Source organism: Corvus kubaryi, unplaced genomic scaffold (assembly GCF_017639235.1).
Source record: "Corvus kubaryi isolate FWS band 111438036 unplaced genomic scaffold, C.kubaryi_AGA036_p1.0 37334, whole genome shotgun sequence".
NCBI classification, from domain to species: Eukaryota; Metazoa; Chordata; class Aves; order Passeriformes; family Corvidae; genus Corvus; species Corvus kubaryi.
Window position 1 is genome coordinate 21,242,987 of NW_024581108.1, and position 20,028 is coordinate 21,263,014.

Here is a 20,028-nt window from a genome sequence, read left to right on the forward strand (position 1 = left end):
AAAAAAGTTAAGTTTCATGTAACATGTTAGTATGGGAAAAAATTCGGGGTGGATAATGTTGGGGTTTTAGTTTAGTCTTAGTTTTTTTTCCTGTTAAAGGAATTTTCTCCCATATGCATGTTGCTAGGGGACAAATAGCTGTACTTAAGAAAGACAAAAAGGGGAGTGGGGCGGGCCTGGCTACTCCTTTGTCTACACCTGGGTGTGGGGTCAGTTCGCTCTGAGCGTCCAGAGAGAGAAGCTGCAGAGAAAGGAGCTGCTGCTTCTTTCTTTTTTGGCCGTTCTTTCTTCCTGCTGGAAGCAACGCCGGGACCCCAAAAGCCGCTTTCCCTGCCCTGCTGGAGACCGGGCTGTGGCTGCCCTGCCCCGCTGCTGCTTCGAGCTTTCGCTACGCTGTAGCCCTGCTCACCCTGCCTGCCTGGGCCTCCGTGGGGTTCTCCCATCTGGATACATCTCGTCTGCCACCCGGGATTTGCGTCCGTCCCTGCCGCTTCAGCCGCTGTTCCTGAGAGTCCGGGATCGGCTGCCCAGGGGTTTGTGAAGCCTTTGTTCCATCCCTTCCCGGGATCCCAGAGCACCAGTGCCGCGTGTTTCCCGAGCTCGCTCCGGAGCGCCCCCTGCAGCCGCGGGGGAACCATCGCACCTGCCCTGCTCACCGGGAGCCGCCAGCGCCCCTGCCGGCTGCGAGCGGAACTGCACCCGAGGGGAAATAGCCTGACAGCCGAGAAGGCTGGCACTGGGTTTGTGACTGCTGTTACTGCCATAGTTGTTGTTGTTTTGTTTGACTGGTTATATACATATATATATAGAGTAAAGAACTGTTATTCCTATTTCCCACATCTTCGCCTAAAGGCTCTTGATTTCAAAATATAATAACTTGGAGGGAAAAGGGGTTATATCTGCCACTTCAAGGGGGGCCTCTGCCTTCCTTAGCAGACACCTGTCTTTCAAAACCGAGACACAGTGAACAGACAGGGAACCCAGTGCTTTACAGAGCTGCCGTCCCATCTCCCTGGTGCTCAAAGCTTGCCCTGGAGGTAGGCACGCAGCCTGTCTCTTGAGCTGGAACTTCAAACACTAGTAAGCCCTCAACTGGAACTTGCTGAGCAAGAGCAGAGAATGATGCTTACACATAACCCTCAACAATCTTTGACTCACAGGCAGCTACATATTCCCATTCCTAATTCCTGCAAAATTCCCTCCAGAGCTCTTGTCATACCTTTTCAGACCAGATGCAGTTATATACAACAGCCCATCTCAGCCCTGTGTTTTCAGAGTCAGATTTAAAAGCAGAGTTATTCAAGAAGTGAAAGGCAAAGCCTGTAATTTTTTGTGTGTTTTGGGCAGGGGCAGGAGAGGAACTGACAATACACCCAGCACTGGTTCCTTTGATGATTGCATGAGCACATATATGTGCTTAGGCCACAGTTTTCTCTGAAATTCTTCTTACTGTAGGAACTGACTCTTTAGGGAGATAGAAAAGGAAAATAAAAAAGGAGGAAATTCCTGTGCCATCACCAGTTATTCAAAGAATCAGCTTGCATAGCCAGCAGGGAACTATTCCCACTTGAATTTGTGTTTTGTTCTCATGGCGGGCTCCAGAGATACCATGTTTATCTGTCTCCTAACTGACCAGCTCTACTGTAGCTCAAAGATTTTTTTAAGGACAGAAAGATGAGGTCTTCTCTAGGTTATGTTTTTGTCCTCTGAAGTCAGAACATGGTGCAGGTTTTGCTCTCTCAAGCTGTTTTCTCAGACATGAGGGAGCTGTGCCATTTGTTTACTCTACAGGTTTGTCCAAAGCCAATCTGCCAGATGCAAATCTCTACCATGAGTCTGCAGCAAGGGAAAGCAACATTCTACATCCCCTTACAGCACAAGAGCGTGGCAAACCACATTCCAGGCATGTCCACAGCACCCAAATGCATTTAATCCACACAGCAAATACATTAACACAGTACTGGTGATGGAAAATATAAAAGACCACAGAGGGAGGAGGGTGTGTGGGTCATGGGGAGGATTCTCAACTTGCAGTGTCTGTGATGATTCCACACAGACCTTCACTGTTTTATTGCATCTTTGTGGAGAGGTGGTGATGGGCGTGGTGGGAGTGTGGCTGCCATCAGCATATGAAGCCCTGCAGCTACAACACACCTGCTTGAACACGGAAAGCACTGCAAGCTGCCATCATTCATCCCATGGGGAAGGGGGACAGCACTGTGTAAGGCGGGCACCTCCACAGCCGAGGAGGCTGTGTGCTCCTGGGGCCACCTCTTACGGATTCCATACACCCATGCTCCCAGTGCATCACGCCCTCCCCAGGCAGGGCACCCATCCCGCAGCTGGCCACATCCAGGAGGAGCTGGGAGAGGCCTGGCAAGCACAGAGCCTGCAGACTGCACCACTTGCCTGTGACTGAACAGGTACCAGAACATTCATCAGCAAGAGCCTGGCACTGCCCTAGCTGCCCTGGGAGCTGGAGGAGCATGGTGGGAAGTGGGAAGATGGCTGCTGCAGGCCTCAGGACACCGAGCACAGCATGCACAATGCGGCCTCTGTTCAAAGCACACAGTAACAGAATCAAAACCACTTCATTTCAAGGGGCATTCAGGCCCAGAGCCGCGACTGGCACTGGGACAATTCTCCAAAGTGGCAGTGCTCCTGTTGAGGGAGCGAGTCCTGCCTGGCTCCTGTAGATACAGCAGTGTGCAAGAGCTTCAAGGACCAGGGCCTCTGCATTTGTCCAGCCACAGTCTGAATTTTCAAAGCTGTGTCTCAGAAAATGAAGCAGGATAGGGTTCTTTCAGATTTATAACTGATTGCTTAAGAACTTAAGCCTCTATTTCATTACTCCACTGTAACAGGAACACAGATCTGAACCATCAACCATGTACCTGTCCACAGCTGCAGTGGATATTATTTCAGGTACTCCTGACTGCAGCTCACCTGTGGGAGAGGCAGGTTGTTCACAGGGTTACCAGAATGCTGTTTCACTTGTGCATGTAGCAGGCAATCCAGCAACAAGATGCAACTCAGCTTTGAGATGATTAAACAGATGAGAAGTACTATCAGCCTTGAGGGATCCAGTTTAGCTGCAGCTACAGAAACCAACAGTAAAAAGGCTTTATTTTTTTCATTACCCAGAATGCAGAATTGAACTCAAGAGATTCTTCCCCTACACCACAGAGGCTTCACAGACTGATTCTTTTTATGTTAAGACAAAAGTATACAAAAGGACTTGAAATACCAGCACAGTTTGCCAGGGGAATAGAATTATTCCCAGAGCCAAAACTAGAGTAAGATGTTATCCTTGCTGCAACACAAGGACAGACCTCAGCCACTTTGCCATCAAAAAGTTATCTACATTTTAAGCCTGTTGTTCACAACTGTAACACTTACTTACAAATTGCAGTTTATAGCTGCAAGAGTGTTGCAGAAAATACCACAGCAATAAAAATAAAAAAAATACTGCATCTGTTTAAAATCATGAAAAATTTATTTGAAACTTTCATCTGCAGTATTTGGGTCACCAGTTACACCTGAGGTACCAGCTAAACCACCATTTAACTCCAGGTGCACATTGCAATGCCAAAAAATATGCAAATTAAATTATTTAATAAGTCAGGCAGGCAAGAGGCTTCTACCTGTGGTAGAAGTCAAGCTAGGGGAAGCTTTAGCTTAACCTTTAAACATTGTGAAAGGCTATCTATCACCTTACCATGTTTGCTATGGGCCATCCCAACGCAAAAAGAACAATATCATTCTCATTTCCACTACCAAATCTAACATCTGCAGTGTCTGCATTACAAAAAAATTACCTCTGTCTGTACTGAAGAAAGCAATATGCAGGTCTCACTGGAGATTCAGGGTTTTCTCTCTTACCCAAACCTTACAGACACCCTATTACTACACAGCCACATCACTCCAACATAACTAACACTATGGCCATCCTCAAATCTTGGGACCTCTGTTAAAAAAACCAAAAAACCCAACACAACAAAAACCATAGGATTAACAGCACTGAAGGAAAATTACAGTTTTGTTTCCCCTTATCAAACTAAATTCATTTGCAGAACCATTTAGCTTACTGTTCTCATCTTCATATTCCACACGTTTTTCACTATAGGTATCACAGTAACTGGAGTCTGTTTAAAAATTGAGTAGGTAATTTTTAAATTATTTAGACAGGTTTTCAGATAAAAAGCTTTAAAAAAAGTAGTATTTTTCACCAGAAGCTACCAATAATGTATATAATTTTGAAAAATTTGGATGTGCTGCAAACATCCTACCCCCGGAACAGAAAGCTGTTGATCTAAACTTTAATTCCCAGTATCTTTATTTGGATATGCAGTAAGGTTTCCTGTATGTTTCTGTATAGATCAGAACTTGGTTTCCTAAGTCACCTTAAAGATAAAATCTGAGCTGCTCACTTTCCAGGCAGTATTTGTGTGCTAATAATGCCTTTCTGCACACCCATTGTACTCTGAAGGAATATTTCCAGCTTACAGAGGGAGCAGCATGTTTTACTCCTGGGCACATCTGTTTCCTACACTTAAACTGCACTCTCAATCTAAAAATGTTATCGACTAAATTTATGAAGCACTTAAGCACTAAGTATCTACATGAATCTCTCCTCAGCCCCTTAACAGAAGAGAGTAGGGAAAGAACACAGTGTGAAAAATAATGAAAGATCTGAGTGTCAAAGTAACTCTGACAACCTTAAATGTCATAGTCTTACCTAGAAGAAGAACTGGCACTTTCTCATTTGTTAATGACATTAAAAGAAGGCAAGATGAATTTTACAAGTTTTATTATACAAAGATGATTCAAACACATAAGAACTCTTCTACAGTTCTAAAAGTTTTGTTCTGCAACTTGTACTTCCATATGCTTTTCCAAAAAGCAAAGGTAAAAAGCCTCATTAGTCCCACTTTCTTCTTAGCAAGAGTCTAGAAAAAACCAACCGTAGCTGCATCACAATTTATTCTTTGTACTCCAGGAATTGCTGAAGTCTTTTCTTGTGTTCTGTAGCCACTTGTACAGCACTAGAAACAAATGCGGAACATTTTACATTAAAAGTAATACAGCACAAAACTAAAGTCTCATGCCAAAATTGAGTGTACATTGAAATCAATTACACTGAAGCTAAATTTTATGAAAAACCATCTATGTTCCAAGACAAAGAAGTATATTAACCCTTAAAACTGTCAATTCTTACCCTCAACAGCTTCTAAAAAATACCTATACCAGGAACCCTTGCCCATTTCCTTACCTTTAAACAGCAACTGATTAACTTACAAGGATGATTTAGGTAAGAAAGAACCTCTTAAAATGATCCCTTCTGTATACTGAGCACTTCTAAACCGAGGGACATTTCATCCCCAGAGGGAGAGATGGGCAGATACTACAGGATGTTTCAGTCCCACATATTCTGAGGCCAAGTATGGAAGTTTGCCTGCTGGGAGAGTGGTTGAGGAAGAGCTGTTGGACAACCAAGCAGCAATGGAATTTCATTATTTGGACCCTTCACAGGATTCTCTCTCTGCAGAACCATTGTCTCTAGTTGATTTATTTTCTTTTCAGCAGCTGAGATCTATTAAACAAGTGGTATTCATGAACTGCTTCTAAAGAGTTCGTGAAAAGTCACTAAGAAAAATTGCCTAGGAATCTATGAATAATAAATTTCTAAGGGGGACCATATATCTACACAGGAACTTTTTAAGGTTCCACAAATCAAAAAATACTAAAATATCAAGTTATAATAATGACCAGAAGGGATTTTTTTCCCCCAAAACTTCCCTTTTCACAAGTCCTAAAATAACATTAATTAGACTAAATTTAACAAGCAAGCAATCACGAGGAAATTCTTACTTCAAGTGTTCTCCAAAGACAGTAGTTATCCGGTATAGGGCTGTTTTCAGAGATGCTCTAAGTGCAAATCGTAGTGTTTTGTAGGATGTGTCCACCAGACTCCCTGAAATCCGGGGAGGTTTGCTAGAAACATGTGGTAGTTTGAAATGTCTGTCTACAACCTGATTGAGAAAAACAAACAGATTCCTGTCATATGTTCAATTATTTCATAATGTAACTAGTGACATGTTTGTGTCAAATAAAGCAAAAACAAAGTGCAAATTCAGAGATTCCACCAAAAATGTTTTGGAGACTGAGCATTTCCCAGCCATCAATAGGAATACAGAACCAGGCTCTGTGACATAAGATTCTCTGTTACTGAGTCTTAAGCTAAGGAGAAACACAATTCTATCCTGTATTATGACTTGTTTCTTTCACAAACAAGGGTATTGGCTTTATTTCCCTGCTGGTGCCTGTTCTTGGAATAGATGACTTACACTGAAGAACTTTAATAACCTCTAAATTCTTTCCAAGAATCTCCATTAGGGCAGTGTAAAATGGTAATGTTAAAAGGACACACATAGCCTTGGAAATAAATCTGGATTTTTTAAAACACACATTACACAAACATCAGTAATTTGAGAGTAGTGTGTTAGTATTAGCAGAGACACAGATTTTATCTCCTGAGATTTGCAATGTCTCCAAGTGCTCCGTGTTGCACCAGGAATTATGTGCAACCAAATAAAGATTAAGTTCTAACTCTGCAAAAGATACTGTATTAGAATTGCAGCATCCCTAAAATAAACTCTTCAACTGAGCACACAGTAGCCTTTATTTAAAATTAAACATTCCACGTTTTCTCTTTCTACATTTTAAAACACCAACAGGGTTTTTATTCAGCTGTTTCATAGTGTACATAGTGGCAACCAGCTGTTTTGGTTAGATTAACTGCAGAAGAGCTGTTTTAGTGGCAACAACTTCAATGTTATGACTAGTCAGTAAGGTCATTACATAAAATCAGTAAGACTCCTCTTCTAAACTTGCCTTGCAGCAAGGCAAAGTTAATAGTTTTACCTCCTGAAGAGTCAGTAACGTGTTCAGGATAGCTGGCAGTGTAGTTTGGACAACTCCAAATTGGTCTTCAGTAAAGGAGGCTGCTACCAAGTGAGACAGACCTTAAAAAAAAAAGAAATCTGTTGTAATTAATGCTTCAAAAGGTGAGAATTCAATAACAAAGATCGTGGAATCTTCAGGCAACACCATTAGTGTGGTGGAATTCCTCAGGACTTGCTGCAGCCAGCTGACAGTCACCTCAGCTCTGGCTCAAGGACTAAACCACTCACTGGTTTGACAGGTGTTTAATAGCTTGATGTTGGTAAAGCAAGAGAGATTATACAAAAATTATGTGTGATTCCCATCTCCAAACTCTGTACATCCCAAGCCATCACCTTCAATCTGACACAGCATGGCACATCTGCCCATAAAACACATCACCAAGGAAACTGATACACTTTGCACAGACAAATGTAATAAAAGATTCTATCAATACTGGTATTTACTCATGGCTTTGAAAGAAACAAGAAAATCCAGAATGTAACTTCATACTGTCATTGTTCTTCTAATTCTCTGCAGACCATCTTTTTTGTTTATTTGCTGAGTTACTACCTGAGTATCTCCCTCAGCTCTCTGATGCACAGAGAAAGACGCAGAGCCTTTAGTCAGAAAAGCTGCTGTAAAAATAAATCTGTCACAAGAAAAAATGTAAAAGTGATATGTAGGTTCAAATGAGAGAGAACCACCAGAAATCAAGTTTAGGAATCTGTACAGAACATAAAGGAAAAGATCTCACGTGGGATCTCAAAACTAACAAGTGAATTAGACTTTAGTCATGTTGGTGTCTGAAATGCAGCTGGGTTTTTATCAAAAGCATTTCAAAGATTATTTTCTGTTACATTTATAAAACAACAGAGCCCAGAGAGTTTTCCATGAATGGAATCACCTGGAAACCACTTACCTTCCAAAGCCCAGATGTGCATTTGGGCGTCAGAGAAAACAGCCTGGATGGAGGCCTCTGGGTGCTGAGAAGAAAGCAAAGTGTTGCAAGGGCACTTTGTAAATAATATCACCAAGCTTGCAGGTTTCAGAACAGACTTTCAAGGCCAAAGGATCTTGGGAAATAGCCAGAAAAATCTGATCTAAAGTAGTAAAATTCTTTTTGGACAGGAGCTGCCCACAATGCTACAGCTGTAACCGGGGAGGAAAAAAAGGGGAAGAAAAGGATATACCCAAGCTAGTTTTCAAGGGCTAAGAATGCTTTAAGCAAAATGCAGTTTCTAATAAGATGAGTTTAAACAAGCATTGATATTCTTATTTTCTGCAGGTATGGGACAATCCTGCTGTGAAACTCACAGCAAGCAAGAAGTTGTACTTATGGAAAGCCTTAGACGAAAATACAGGTTTTAGAACCATAACCTGTGTCTCAAACACAGGAGCACCCTTACCTTGCTGAAGAAATACATTATCAGTGCCCGTTTGGACAAGAAGTTTTTCATCTGAAAAGAAACAAAAGATTAAACACATCATCTGCATTTAAGGCATGCACAGTTGGCCCTCCTAAACCCTACTATCTTCACACAGCATAGGGATAGAGAGTGGAGGGAAGGATTTGTTATATAAGCTAAGTGGACAAGGAAGTATTCATTCCATAAAGTGGAAAATTCTTCCAGAGAGATACCACCTAAGCTGCACCCCCCTATGCACTGCAATTTTACTCCACCTGTTCTTGCTTGTTCTGAAGCCACGTGTAAATAAATCTTGGCTGCACTGCCTCACTGCCAGTTCTTGCAGCAGAGACCACTGGGAAGGATTCATGATGGGAACCATTCATTTGCTGATCTGCAAGAAAAAAAAAATACAGTACCTTCAGAAAAACTGGTTGCTGCCACTTTAATCCTCACAATGCACTCTCCATTGACATTGTTACTACACTTATGGCTGCGAGGCTCAAGACAGTGCTGTGGAAAAATCTCTACCTGGAACTGATGTCCACAGCTTTGGTCCTCTTCTCATGACATGGGGACTTTGAACTGGTCCGTGCCAAGGGGACTTTACATCCACAACTCCCATCTTGTAACTTAAAGCAGGGGAGCTGAAAGGTGAACCAACATCAGAGCCAGGAGATGTCTTCACAGGCATCAGGGATGGCTTAACCAGTGGAGACATGGAGGCTCTGAGAACAATGTTGGACCTCTGTGACTGGAATGCCATGTCTTCTATCCCAACAGCTCCTAGTGACAAAGAACACACTGCATGAAGACAACAGGCTGGCACAATGAAATAGGAGATGGGTTTGTTATTTGATTGCTATTTCAACAACTTCTGTATCAGAGCTTTTATTAAATGTCAAGATTAGCACTGTGGTCTTGCACATCAGCATAAGCATGGAGTGTTTTCAAAGTTCATCAGCTTAAAACCAGCAAGTGATGAGAAGGATCCTTGTGGATTTATTTCTTTTACTCCTTCTGCTAGCCAACATTACTACACCCTGTAAGTACGAGAAAAAAGGCTGCCTATAGAAGAATGAAAAGTTATTCTGATTGTGTGAGAAAAGGCATGTCCATCTCAAAAGCCAAGGATCAGCAGCACTAGAAGAAATTCACCTGTGACACACCAACAGTCCCTGCTGTTGCCAGGGCACTGCCTCCTAAGGGATTCCATTACCTGGCAGCCTTGTGATAACACAGCTGTGCTGCCAGGAGTGATGCCCAAGTCTGGCATGTAAAACACTCGAAATGCCTGGAGGCTGCTCACAGCTCAGGAGTCAGACTGGGCTCTCCTCACTCTACAGTGATATTAGTGAATCACACAAACATAAACAAAACCTAATTTTACCATCTTACACTAATCATAAGAGCAGTTATGCAATTTACAGAGCATCTCTTGGCAAGACTTAAATTCTCCCTGTGCTATGTTGAACCACTTACTGAAACTGTGATAACCACTTTTTTTATTCATGCAAGTATGGAAAAAAATACTGTATTGAACATAGTATCATGCAAGTAAACAAACTCAGTAAACATGATAACCGCAAGTTTTCTAGCTATTTTGGGATTATTTCAACAAAAAGATCTTTTTTGTTTGGATTTATTTGCAGAAATGCCTCATTTTCCTCATAAAATTTGAGACTAAGGTATCTATTGGTACCTTCATGCTTTACAGACCTTTATGAGCATTTCCTCACATACCTGGAGTCTGTGGAGGTACCTTCAGCTCTCCCACTGGTGGCTTTGCTCTCCCATTTGCTGCTGCTGCTTCCTGCTGTGCCATCAGCCTCTGGGTAAGGTCACTCAGGAGACTCAAACACTCCCGGGATATTGCAGTCCAGTTGTGTGGGTGCCCACCTGGCAGTGCACACAAAGAGCAGGGTTTAACCCAGCTGCTCCTCCCTGTATCTGTTCTGACAATGCCCACGTGCTCTCAGCAGGAGCTTCACTGTGACAGGGCCACTCAGCTTCTGAAACGCCACAGGCCATTTCTACTGTGACAGCTTGTTTGTACTGAGAGAAGATGAAAACATGGACAGATTCTATGGATAACTCAGTGAAACCTGCTAAGCAAGCAGGAAACACAAGCAGTTCAGCCCATCAGATCTGAAATCACTGAACGGCCAAAATGAACAAATATCAGTGGTGATGGCAAAACAGTTTTGAAATAGTACAAATACTAGAATTTCTGGTAAGGTGCTACAAAAAGTTCCTGAAGGCTTCTAAGTAGTTTTAATTGACCTCCTCTGCCATATCTTTGAAAACAGCAAAAAGGCTGTGCACTAATTGAAGTTACAGCCACTGTTTGCTCTCATAGCTGCAGTGGTGATTCAGTATTTTTGCCTGATTTTCCCCCACTCCCACCTCAACATTCAGCTTCCATAGATATCTGTTAGATTTTCCAGTCTGGACTATCTGACTGGTGGTGTGAAGTGGGCCCTGCTTTCAAAATCCTAAACCTGTGTTTCCTTTTGGCTGTCATTTAAATCCAACAGACACCAGAACTGGTTGAGTTTAGCAGGTGAAACAACATGATTATAGGTAATTGAGCATCCTTTTGGAAAAGGCACCACAGGCTAGAGGCTCCTGGCTTTGGTAGCATGCCTCACAGCATTACATAATTTCTAAGAGCATTTGACTGACGATTTTAAAAAAGGAATCAACAGAAAATAAATTTTATAATTACCTGGCTGGCTAAGGCTAAAGACTTCCTGTCGTCGAACAGGAGAATACTGGGAAAGTAACATCAAGTCTTGTAAGGCTAAAAACTACAAAGAAAGGAAAATGTTTTAGTGCATGCAAAGTCCAATGTATTTGCTCATAAAATATGTAGTTATCCATACAAAATCAATCCCTGCCAGAGAATGAGATCACACAGGCTAAAACCAGCCATGTAACAGAAAGAGAATGGAGGCAGATCCCTAGAACCACTCTGGATGGAGCTGCTGAGCTATTAAGAGCTTTACTGATATGTCAGTTCTCTGCAGTTCAAGATCTAACACTGTTTTTTTATTCTAACAGCTCAGGCAGAAAGATCTTAAGACACAAAAAAGTCTAAGAAGAGAACTGTTTTTGCAAACCAGATCTCAACTACAGCTTTAGGGTCAGTGCCTTATGGGACCAACCTACCACTGCTTTTTCATGGGATTAAGCAATTTGTGTGGCAAACTAAAAATAACCAGATTTTTCACAATATTCAAATCCTATTATAAATAGCACATTTTAATCACATCTGAGATCATAAATTAGATTTCCTGTTCCTTTAACTGTTCGTGGTCAACTCTTCCCCACTTATCCTCAGATAACGCAGCAAAGCTTAAAAAGGTATCTCCAGCCTTATCAGAAATCTGTAAAATCAGTAAAGGTAGATTTTGCATGTGCAAGAGAATATTCTTATCTTTATTTACGTATTACCTCTTAAATAAGGTCTCCAATTTCTAAGTATTGTAATCAGTAAGTCCTATTAATGACTACCATAGACCAAAATTCCTCTTCTTTACTCACAGGTTCTAAGTAGCTTTTTACTATTGCCTTTTATAAAAAAGAAACCCAACTTCCAATGTAAATACAGATGTATTTTTAATTTCAAGAGAGAACACACATGTTAAGAGCTCAAATATATTTAGCAGGGACAAGATGTTGAGAGTACAAAGGTTTGAGAAAACACCTGCTTATGTGACAAGACTCAAAGCTGAGTTACAAAAACCTGAATGCCACTAAGCTGCTGTTTTTGCATCAGTACACACTATCACACTTCTGCTGCACACAGATCTTACCTTTGACTAAATGAATCTTCAGCTGAAAGTAACCGTGGTGAGCACCAGCAGATGTCACTACTAAACAAATTTTCACCATACAGTGTAACAGCCTGTGAGTGCTCTGAGGCAGCTTTTCAAGGAACACCTCAGTGAACAGAACTGGTACCTGTAAGATGTGACTGATTGCTCTGAAAAACATCTTTTTAGTACATACCTATCAGGAAAGAGGTAGGAGTTCAATTACCTTTATAAGGAGGGGAGGATTGCTGTTTAAGATTTTAGGCAGGCACTGGTCTGTCTCCTGAGCAAATGTTGGTTGAATGGGAAAATGATGACTCTAAATACAAACATCAAAAGTTGTATTATACAGAGGGAAGCACAAGAAAATCTTATGAAAGACCAGTAAACTGGCCTGGAATTTCTAACATAGAAACAAAAAGAGTTTACTCCTTTCATTTAAAATTGAGAAATCTTAGAAAATTCAGATATCTTTATCTTCAAATAAATGTGCTCATATAATTTGTGGCTAGGGGCATCACATCTTTATGTAAGAAATTCCTCTAACCACGTATCTGGGAAAAACTAATAACACCATATTCCAAAAAAAGACTGAAACCTAAACTGCAGTGCCTGTCTTTACACCTGGGTAACAACTCTAGTGAAGAACTGAGGGCTCTTTTAGCAAATAAGAAAATATTTTTGAAATTCTTCTTTTGCGCTGCTCCACTTCTAAACAGAAGAATTCTTATTTTTATCATCATGATATTCATATCCTGTGTTTTAATAGAATTTCTGTGGCTACAACATTTAAAATGTAAATAGCACTGCTTGAATTGTATCAAGCATTCCATTGTTTTAATGCTATTTCACATGGTTCAATTTGGGAACAGATTACCTGTTAGTTTTGTGTTACTGCACTTGTTTTACACATCATAGCCTTATTCTCCTGTTTCCAACTGCAACATTGAAACCTGAGGTAGCAATTGCTTTCATGGGGTTAATAAATGAACTTCATGTGGCCTAATTTTACAATTTCTTTCCTGACTTTTCAGTTAACACTATGCAAATATTTAAAAGCAACTTAATGAACTTTTTAGCTCATTAAGAAAAACAAAATCATGTGAATAAAAAAATATTTTTCATCAGCCAAAAGGGCAAAGTCCATTTCATACTTTCACAGATGGATGTTTCTTTTGTCTTCCACAGTTTCATAAGCAATATAGTAATTAGAGATGTTGACACAGTGTTCACTGGTGCTTGTTATTATCCTTTGAGACAGGTTGCTCACACCTCAGAGCTGTTGTCATGCTTGACTCATTGTTGATCTTTTGTCCACATAGTCACAACAACTACACCTTTCTAATTAAAGCTAATTAAACACCCCAACACTGAATTTGCTGTTTAATTCCATGAGTACTTTGCACCTATACATTGACCCAGGATTTAAACCTAACTTTTCTTCTCTTTTATCAAGAGTCTCGTAGTGTTTTAATTTAAAAAAATTAAAATCAAGTTAGATGAACAATTTTTTCCTCTCTATTCTTACAAGGAAATATCTGGAAACAGAAGCAGAGGAGTAAGAGGAGGAGGTGGCAGTAACAAAACATTTTTTGTAAGGAGCACAGGTCTTGCTATGAGAAGAAAGGGAAAGGCAGTTAACGCCAGGCCTCTCTTCACTACTCAGTTATCAGTTACTATCTGTAGTGCATGCTGTGAAAATTCAAGAACTCACAGTGAGTTATTTCCTAGTAGAACTTCTTTTGAAATGAAAGAATCATCTGTGCCACGCTGATGTTCTAACTTGAGCACTGTCACAAGTACTGACCTCTGTGGCATAGATTTTGAAGAGCAGCCAAGCAATGTACCAGGTCATCAGGAGAAACACACCACTCAGCCAGGTATGGTAAAACAAGGAGAGATCCAGTAAGCCACTCAGAGTGTCAAGAGGATGTAATTTACTGCAGATAAAATAACCAAGAGGATAGAAGTATTTTAGTATTTGTATTATGGAAGATGTCTGTAGCAAGCTGTTAAAGTAGCAACAATTGCAGAAATAAAGCTGCTCTTTTTTTTTTTTTTTAACAAAAAAAGTTTAAGTGTGTTTAAGATACCAGCTCTTTGATTTTTCAGTAACTGGGGAAATAAAGTTAAGAAAAATTAATGAAATTAAGGAATAAGAAATATGAAATAAGTAATAATGACTACAGTTTTAGTCAATTAAGATATTAAGACTCCAGCTTCCCTATTTTAAAACAGCCATATAAAAATAAAGATTCCCCCCACCAAAAAAAAAACCCACCATAGAAAATCAGATAAAACTCATAGATGCAATTTGGAGGAATTAGCCTTTCTAATATTCTAAAGACTTACAGAGATGAAAAAAACAGGTAATTTCTTAATTACTATCTTAATGACAAGATGGTTCCTACAAGGGGACACTGGTTCCTTTAGGATTCATTGCAGAAGTGGCCAAAGCTCCCCATGTTCTATGTGGGGAGGCAAAGAACTGAGTCCTGCAAGCAAGCTGGATTTCCTCAGCAAGGCAGCTGTCAGCCACGATTCCAAGTTTCCAGCACAATGTCCTACCTACCTGTCTGTATGGAGATCCATCGTGGTACATATCCATACCTTTGGGATATAACCTAGGGAGTCAAAAAGAAACTCTGAAACAAATACAACACTACAAAACACACACACAGTAGGCCAAGAAGACGACAAAAAAAAATAGAATTCATGCAGAGACAAGAGACAGGTCTTGTAACTCACATGGACAAGGAAACAATCTGTCTTTAGGGTTATTTTGTTTTAAGAAATAGAAAAAAGAGAAGGAAAAAAGGCTTCAGGCCAGCAGCTATGCACTGAGAGATGTAGACCTTCTCTTTTATTGCTGCTTCTCAGCAGTGAGTTAATTGTGTTTCCTCACTAACAAAAGAGGGTTAATAGTAATTTAATATTAATTTTCACTACAGCCCAGGCAGCAGCAAAGTGCTTTTAAAGACTTAATGGAATCTGATATAGAACCACTATACTTCCAATTTATCCCCTGATGTAAATAAAGGGATAATAATTCTTGCATATTTTGACATCATCTAGGAGGATAATTACAACCCTAACAAAGCATTCCTGATTTTTAGACAGTCTAGAGCAATTATCTTAATCAGCAGAGATTTTTTTTGCACCACAGACCAAACTCCATTTTCTTATGGGAGGGAGCCATCCTACCTTTGTTTCCCAAGCTCCCTCCAAATAATATACAGGGCACTTGAGAATAAAGCCAAAGTGCTAATCTTTGCCTAAAAAATAGGGAAGATAGAGAACATTACACACAGTGAAGTCCTGCCCACTGCTGGTGTGTCAAGTTCAGCTCTGGGACACTACATTTCCACTACCAGGCAGTGGAAGCAACAGTCCAAAGCCTGACTGATCAAAGTTTTCAAAATACAGGAATTACAAATTAAAGAGAGAGAATTTCAGGAGCCCTTACCAAAAAAGTAATATGTGACACAGAAGTTTCTAACAAAATATAATGATTCCACACAACTGTGTTTTATCAGGAGAGGCAAAGATCTTCTGAAACGTAAATACTTGTATTGCTAAAACCAAACAAAAGAAATAGTTTAGTATTCCACATTCAGAACAAATCAATAAAACAGTTAATAAAAATAATACAACAAAAAAAGGACAAGGTACTTGGAAGCCTGTAGTCTAGATCAATTAAAAACTTAATTTAAGGTAATTCCAGGTGTTGCATTTATTATTTATGCTCCCAGTCTTTCCTGATATTTTATACTCATGTCTAGTTCTTATCCTTTTTACTACTTGTAGCAGTGAAAATTGAAGATGGGGTAGATTGACTCCATACACAAGAGAACAAAATAGAGTAGCTCTGTCTAATGCAAAATAAAGAAGAAAAAAAAAGGCATCTTTAATCTACTAGATTTCATTTAGATTCTAAATGTTCAATTAAAATACAGGGAAAATTTAGACAAGCCTGAGTTCCAGAGTCAGTAATCCTCCAGGCAGTGAAACCAACATAATACTGATGCTTTCCTCCAAATAAATGAACTCTATGATTCCAAATGACAAAAGCAACCCAGCTGGCCATGAAACTATGAAAATGAAACTATGCAAATGTAACCAAAGTGATTTAATTTTTTATTTGACTAAGTTGCACTAGAAAAAAAAAAAACAACAACAAAACAAAACAAAAAAAAGGAGAATTAACAACATTGGAATAGATTTTTTTTTTTTAATATTTCAGCTACAAAATGTTGCTTGGTTTGCTGATGAACTGAACGGTCAGCATAATGCAGCAAACATGTTTTTCACTAATACGACCAACCTTGTTTAAAGACAACTCTTGCCAAATTGGTTGGACTGTGTCAATCTGGGAATCAGGCAAAATTAATGGCTGCTGTGAGGCTGCAGCAACAGAAGTATTTTTAAGATGATGTTTCACACTGGTACAGATTTCTACAGGACTCCTCCAGAGGAATTAATGGAATTTCAGTTTCCATAGCGCTACACACACAAAAAGGCTTTGGATGTTGAGCTCTAAGCAAGATTTAAGGTGCTATTTAGACTTGAACTGAGCTGGTACAGCTGGAGCTCAGTTATGACTGATAATATGCTGCCTTTTTTTTTTTTTTTAACTGTCAAGATTTTCAGCTTTTAGGTGACCCTTGTTGTCAGTTCCAGGAACTGATACCCAGTTTGTGCACATTGTCCTGTAGTTCACCTGCCACCTCAGCCAGCTTTTAACACGCATCAGAGCAGTGTAGTCTAAATGCTACAGAGTCACAGCATCCCAATTTCTGTGTCCATTTAAAGGAGCTGAGCAGGAAGGAAGAGGATGAACCCTGCTGGCATTTAAAGCTGTGTGTACACTTCATCTATCAGTGAAAGCAGCTGCCCACAGGCAACTCCTACTGCCACACTCAAATTATCCAGGCTATTTCACTGTTTCACTTATGTGTCTTTCTACAAAGGTGCTTAAACCTCTTACCTGTATGATTGGAAATGGCAAATAATTCATGTTGTTAATAAGATAGAAAAGACTGTAACTGTATCCCAAGAAAGCTCCAGAAAGTAGAAAGAAGAGGTGATACTCGTTTAGGCACATCTGAGGAACAGCATCTTCTAGGCTAAAATAGAAAACCTAGAATCCATTCTGAGTTCAAAACAAAAAGCTGTTCAAGCCTTAGGAAACTCAAATCAGAAGTTTGATTTTACTTTCCTGATCAGTACATCTGATGATATCTCAGTAAGTTTTTGCTAAAGTAGGAATCCCACCACCTGTTTTTGTAATTTATGCATGAAATATGTCCCATTAACCACAAGACCAAGACTTAGTTCAAGCGACAACCAACTCATCATCAACTTTCCATTAAGAATCCTGGCAATTTAGTTTTTCTGGTCCAGTTATTTCTCTGTGCATTGTAACATTTACAAATGGGGGTATTTTTTGTCCTTTAATAAAGAAAATCAACATACAATTGCTGATTTTTGAGAAAACCCAAATTCCAGGGATTCCTTTTGAAAGAAACAATCAATAAATACTTTTTACAATAAAAGTTCTTTCTTTATCTTTGACACACACACACAATTACCTTTCTGAAGGTGTGCAGGACACAGCAAGAAACTGGAACCTGCCTTTTGTCATGACTGTAGCACACCAAGCAACCAGCATTCCCATGATAGCATGAACAAAGGAATGGATGACTTGATGAGGGTGAATAATTTTTCCTATCAGTGCTAATCGAGAGCATGGTATCGATGGCACAACTGTAAAAAAAAAAAGCAGAAAATTCATTTTCACTTACTACTAAAAAAACCTTTCATTTAAAAAAAAAAAAGAGAGAGAGAGAAAAACCCACCATTGTCAACAAAGAATTTTTCACAGTCAGGATCAGTCACTAAATTGTAAATTATCATCTTATTTAATACAGGTATCAAAGACAGTTCAACAGTTTACACAACCCACCTGCATAAAATTCAACATTGAAGATGCTTATTACTATTATCACCACAGACATCAGGAAGATACAAAAGATGACATAGGAAGTATACAAGTCATTGAAAGAATCTAAAAAAAAATATATATATATATAGTTCAGAAAATTGCAATAACACAGCAGCGACACATTATGTAACAGAAAAGAGCACTTAAGCAATTGACAATAATCCTCTAAGAGCTTAAAGAGAAGTAATGGTCAATGGACTCTAATCCCACATGAGGTCTGCCCAGCTACACAAAAGCATATGGAAGCTCCATAGAAACTATTTTACACCCTTATAGCTGATTTTCTTGTAAGTGAACACTCAGAAGTTTAAAACATTTTTTTTTCAAAGTGAATTAAACTATGGCTCAAATATCACATTTCTCTTCATTTAAGAAAAGCTGCAGCCATCCAGACACACCAAAAAGGGAAGAAATTTCTTACAGAGTGGTTCTCTTGGGCTTTTCTGTTTTCAAAGGAGGAAGGAAGTCAATTCTCTCTGCCTGAAGCAGCTCAGTGACCACAGGCATTGAGCTTCCAGCTAAACACCTCTCAATTTTCATTGTAGGCACTCAGGGGAAGGTTATTCTCACCTGCAGAGTGGCTGCTTCAGGAATTTCTCTTAGGATTCAGTGCACCATAGAGAAAACTGAAGCTGTTTATGGAAACAACAGCTGCCCAGGGTGGAAGAGGAAGGGTGTCCAAGTACTCAGAACACATAACTAAAGCACTTAACCTGGTTTTTGTTCTTCTGTGAGGGATATACTCACATGAACTTGCAACACTTATTCCTGCCTAGGGTGCACCGTGGCTGCTATGATTGTAACACAGAAACATTTCAAAGGCCAAAGACCATTCAAAACACTAGTGTAACACGATGCCACCGTCAGTTCCCGCTATCTGGGACTGGGCCCAAAACAACAGAATGGAGAAAAAAACCCCAAAACCACAAACACGTGAGGGCAAAACCAGGAGAACACGGCCGGGCACCTACTCGAGATCCAGCGCACCGGGTGGAACAGGTCGAGGCCGCTGAGGACGATGAAGGCCGCGGTGCAGATGGGCAGCAGCAGCACGGACCAGGTGACGGCGGCGGCCACTCGCCAGCCCAGAACCTGCGGGGACACAGCGTGAGGGGACCAGGACCCGCCAACCCAGCACCTGCACGGTGACAACAGGAGGGGACCGGGAGGGGGGACCGGGACCCGCCAGCCTAGCGCCTGAGGGGTGCACAGGGTGAGGGGACCAGGGCTTATCACCCCAGAACCTGAGGGAAGACAGCGTGAGGGGGCCGGGGACCGACACCATCCGCCAGCCCAGCACCTGCGGGGAGACAGCGTGATGGAACCGGGACCGGGGGGAGATGCGCCGCCACCCGCCAGCCCAGCGTCTGAGGAAGCGCAGCCTGAGGGGAGCGCAGCCCGAGGACCGACCTGCCGGAGCAGCGCCCGCTGCCCGCCCGCCGCCGCCGCTGCCGCCTCCATGGCCGCGGCCCGGCCGCCCGTTCAAAGCCGCCGCCCAACGGCCCCACGTGCCGGGCGCGCGACACTTCCGCCGCGCGCCCCGGCAGGAGCCAATGGGAAGGCGCGCACGCCGCTCTCCCCGCCCCCCCGGGGGTGCGCACTGACGTCACGCGCACCGGGAACTACAAGTCCCGGCGTGCCCCGCGCGGCCACGGCTGCCTGAGGGAGCCAGGGGCGGCCTCCGCGTCTAACGGGGCAGAGCGCGGCCCGGGGCGGCGAAGAAATAAAATTATCACATTAGTCCACATTAAGTCCGTTTACTAACACTTTGAAAGCCTCGCTGGCGGCTCGAGGGGGTTCAGTCCTGTCACAACTCCACCATGCCTTGGACCAAACCCTCGCCCACAGCTTTAGA

General features: G+C 41.2%; 1 protein-coding gene across 2 annotated transcripts; it reads right to left on the bottom strand.

The window, feature by feature from the left end:
- Positions 1-4,793: 4,793 nt before the first annotated feature.
- On the bottom strand, positions 4,794-20,022 carry NDC1 (NDC1 transmembrane nucleoporin). 2 transcript variants are annotated; one of them, XM_042030736.1, is made up of 18 exons: positions 19,939-20,022; positions 19,145-19,265; positions 18,135-18,236; positions 17,761-17,935; positions 17,157-17,295; positions 15,636-15,744; positions 14,742-14,793; positions 13,977-14,109; positions 12,396-12,488; positions 11,080-11,161; positions 10,095-10,250; positions 8,883-9,137; positions 8,627-8,745; positions 8,352-8,402; positions 7,865-7,928; positions 6,925-7,025; positions 5,872-6,032; positions 4,794-5,045 (listed from the first exon to the last, which is right to left on the bottom strand). In XM_042030736.1, exons 3-18 carry the CDS (start codon positions 18,184-18,186, stop codon positions 4,982-4,984), a joined length of 1,806 nt encoding a protein of 601 aa, XP_041886670.1. In that variant the 5' UTR covers positions 18,187-18,236; positions 19,145-19,265; positions 19,939-20,022; the 3' UTR covers positions 4,794-4,981. The 2 variants fall into 2 exon arrangements, with proteins under 2 accessions (XP_041886670.1, XP_041886669.1); XM_042030735.1 differs by lacking the exon at positions 19,939-20,022 and adding an exon at positions 19,584-19,662.
- Between the last annotated feature and the right edge of the window lie 6 nt (positions 20,023-20,028).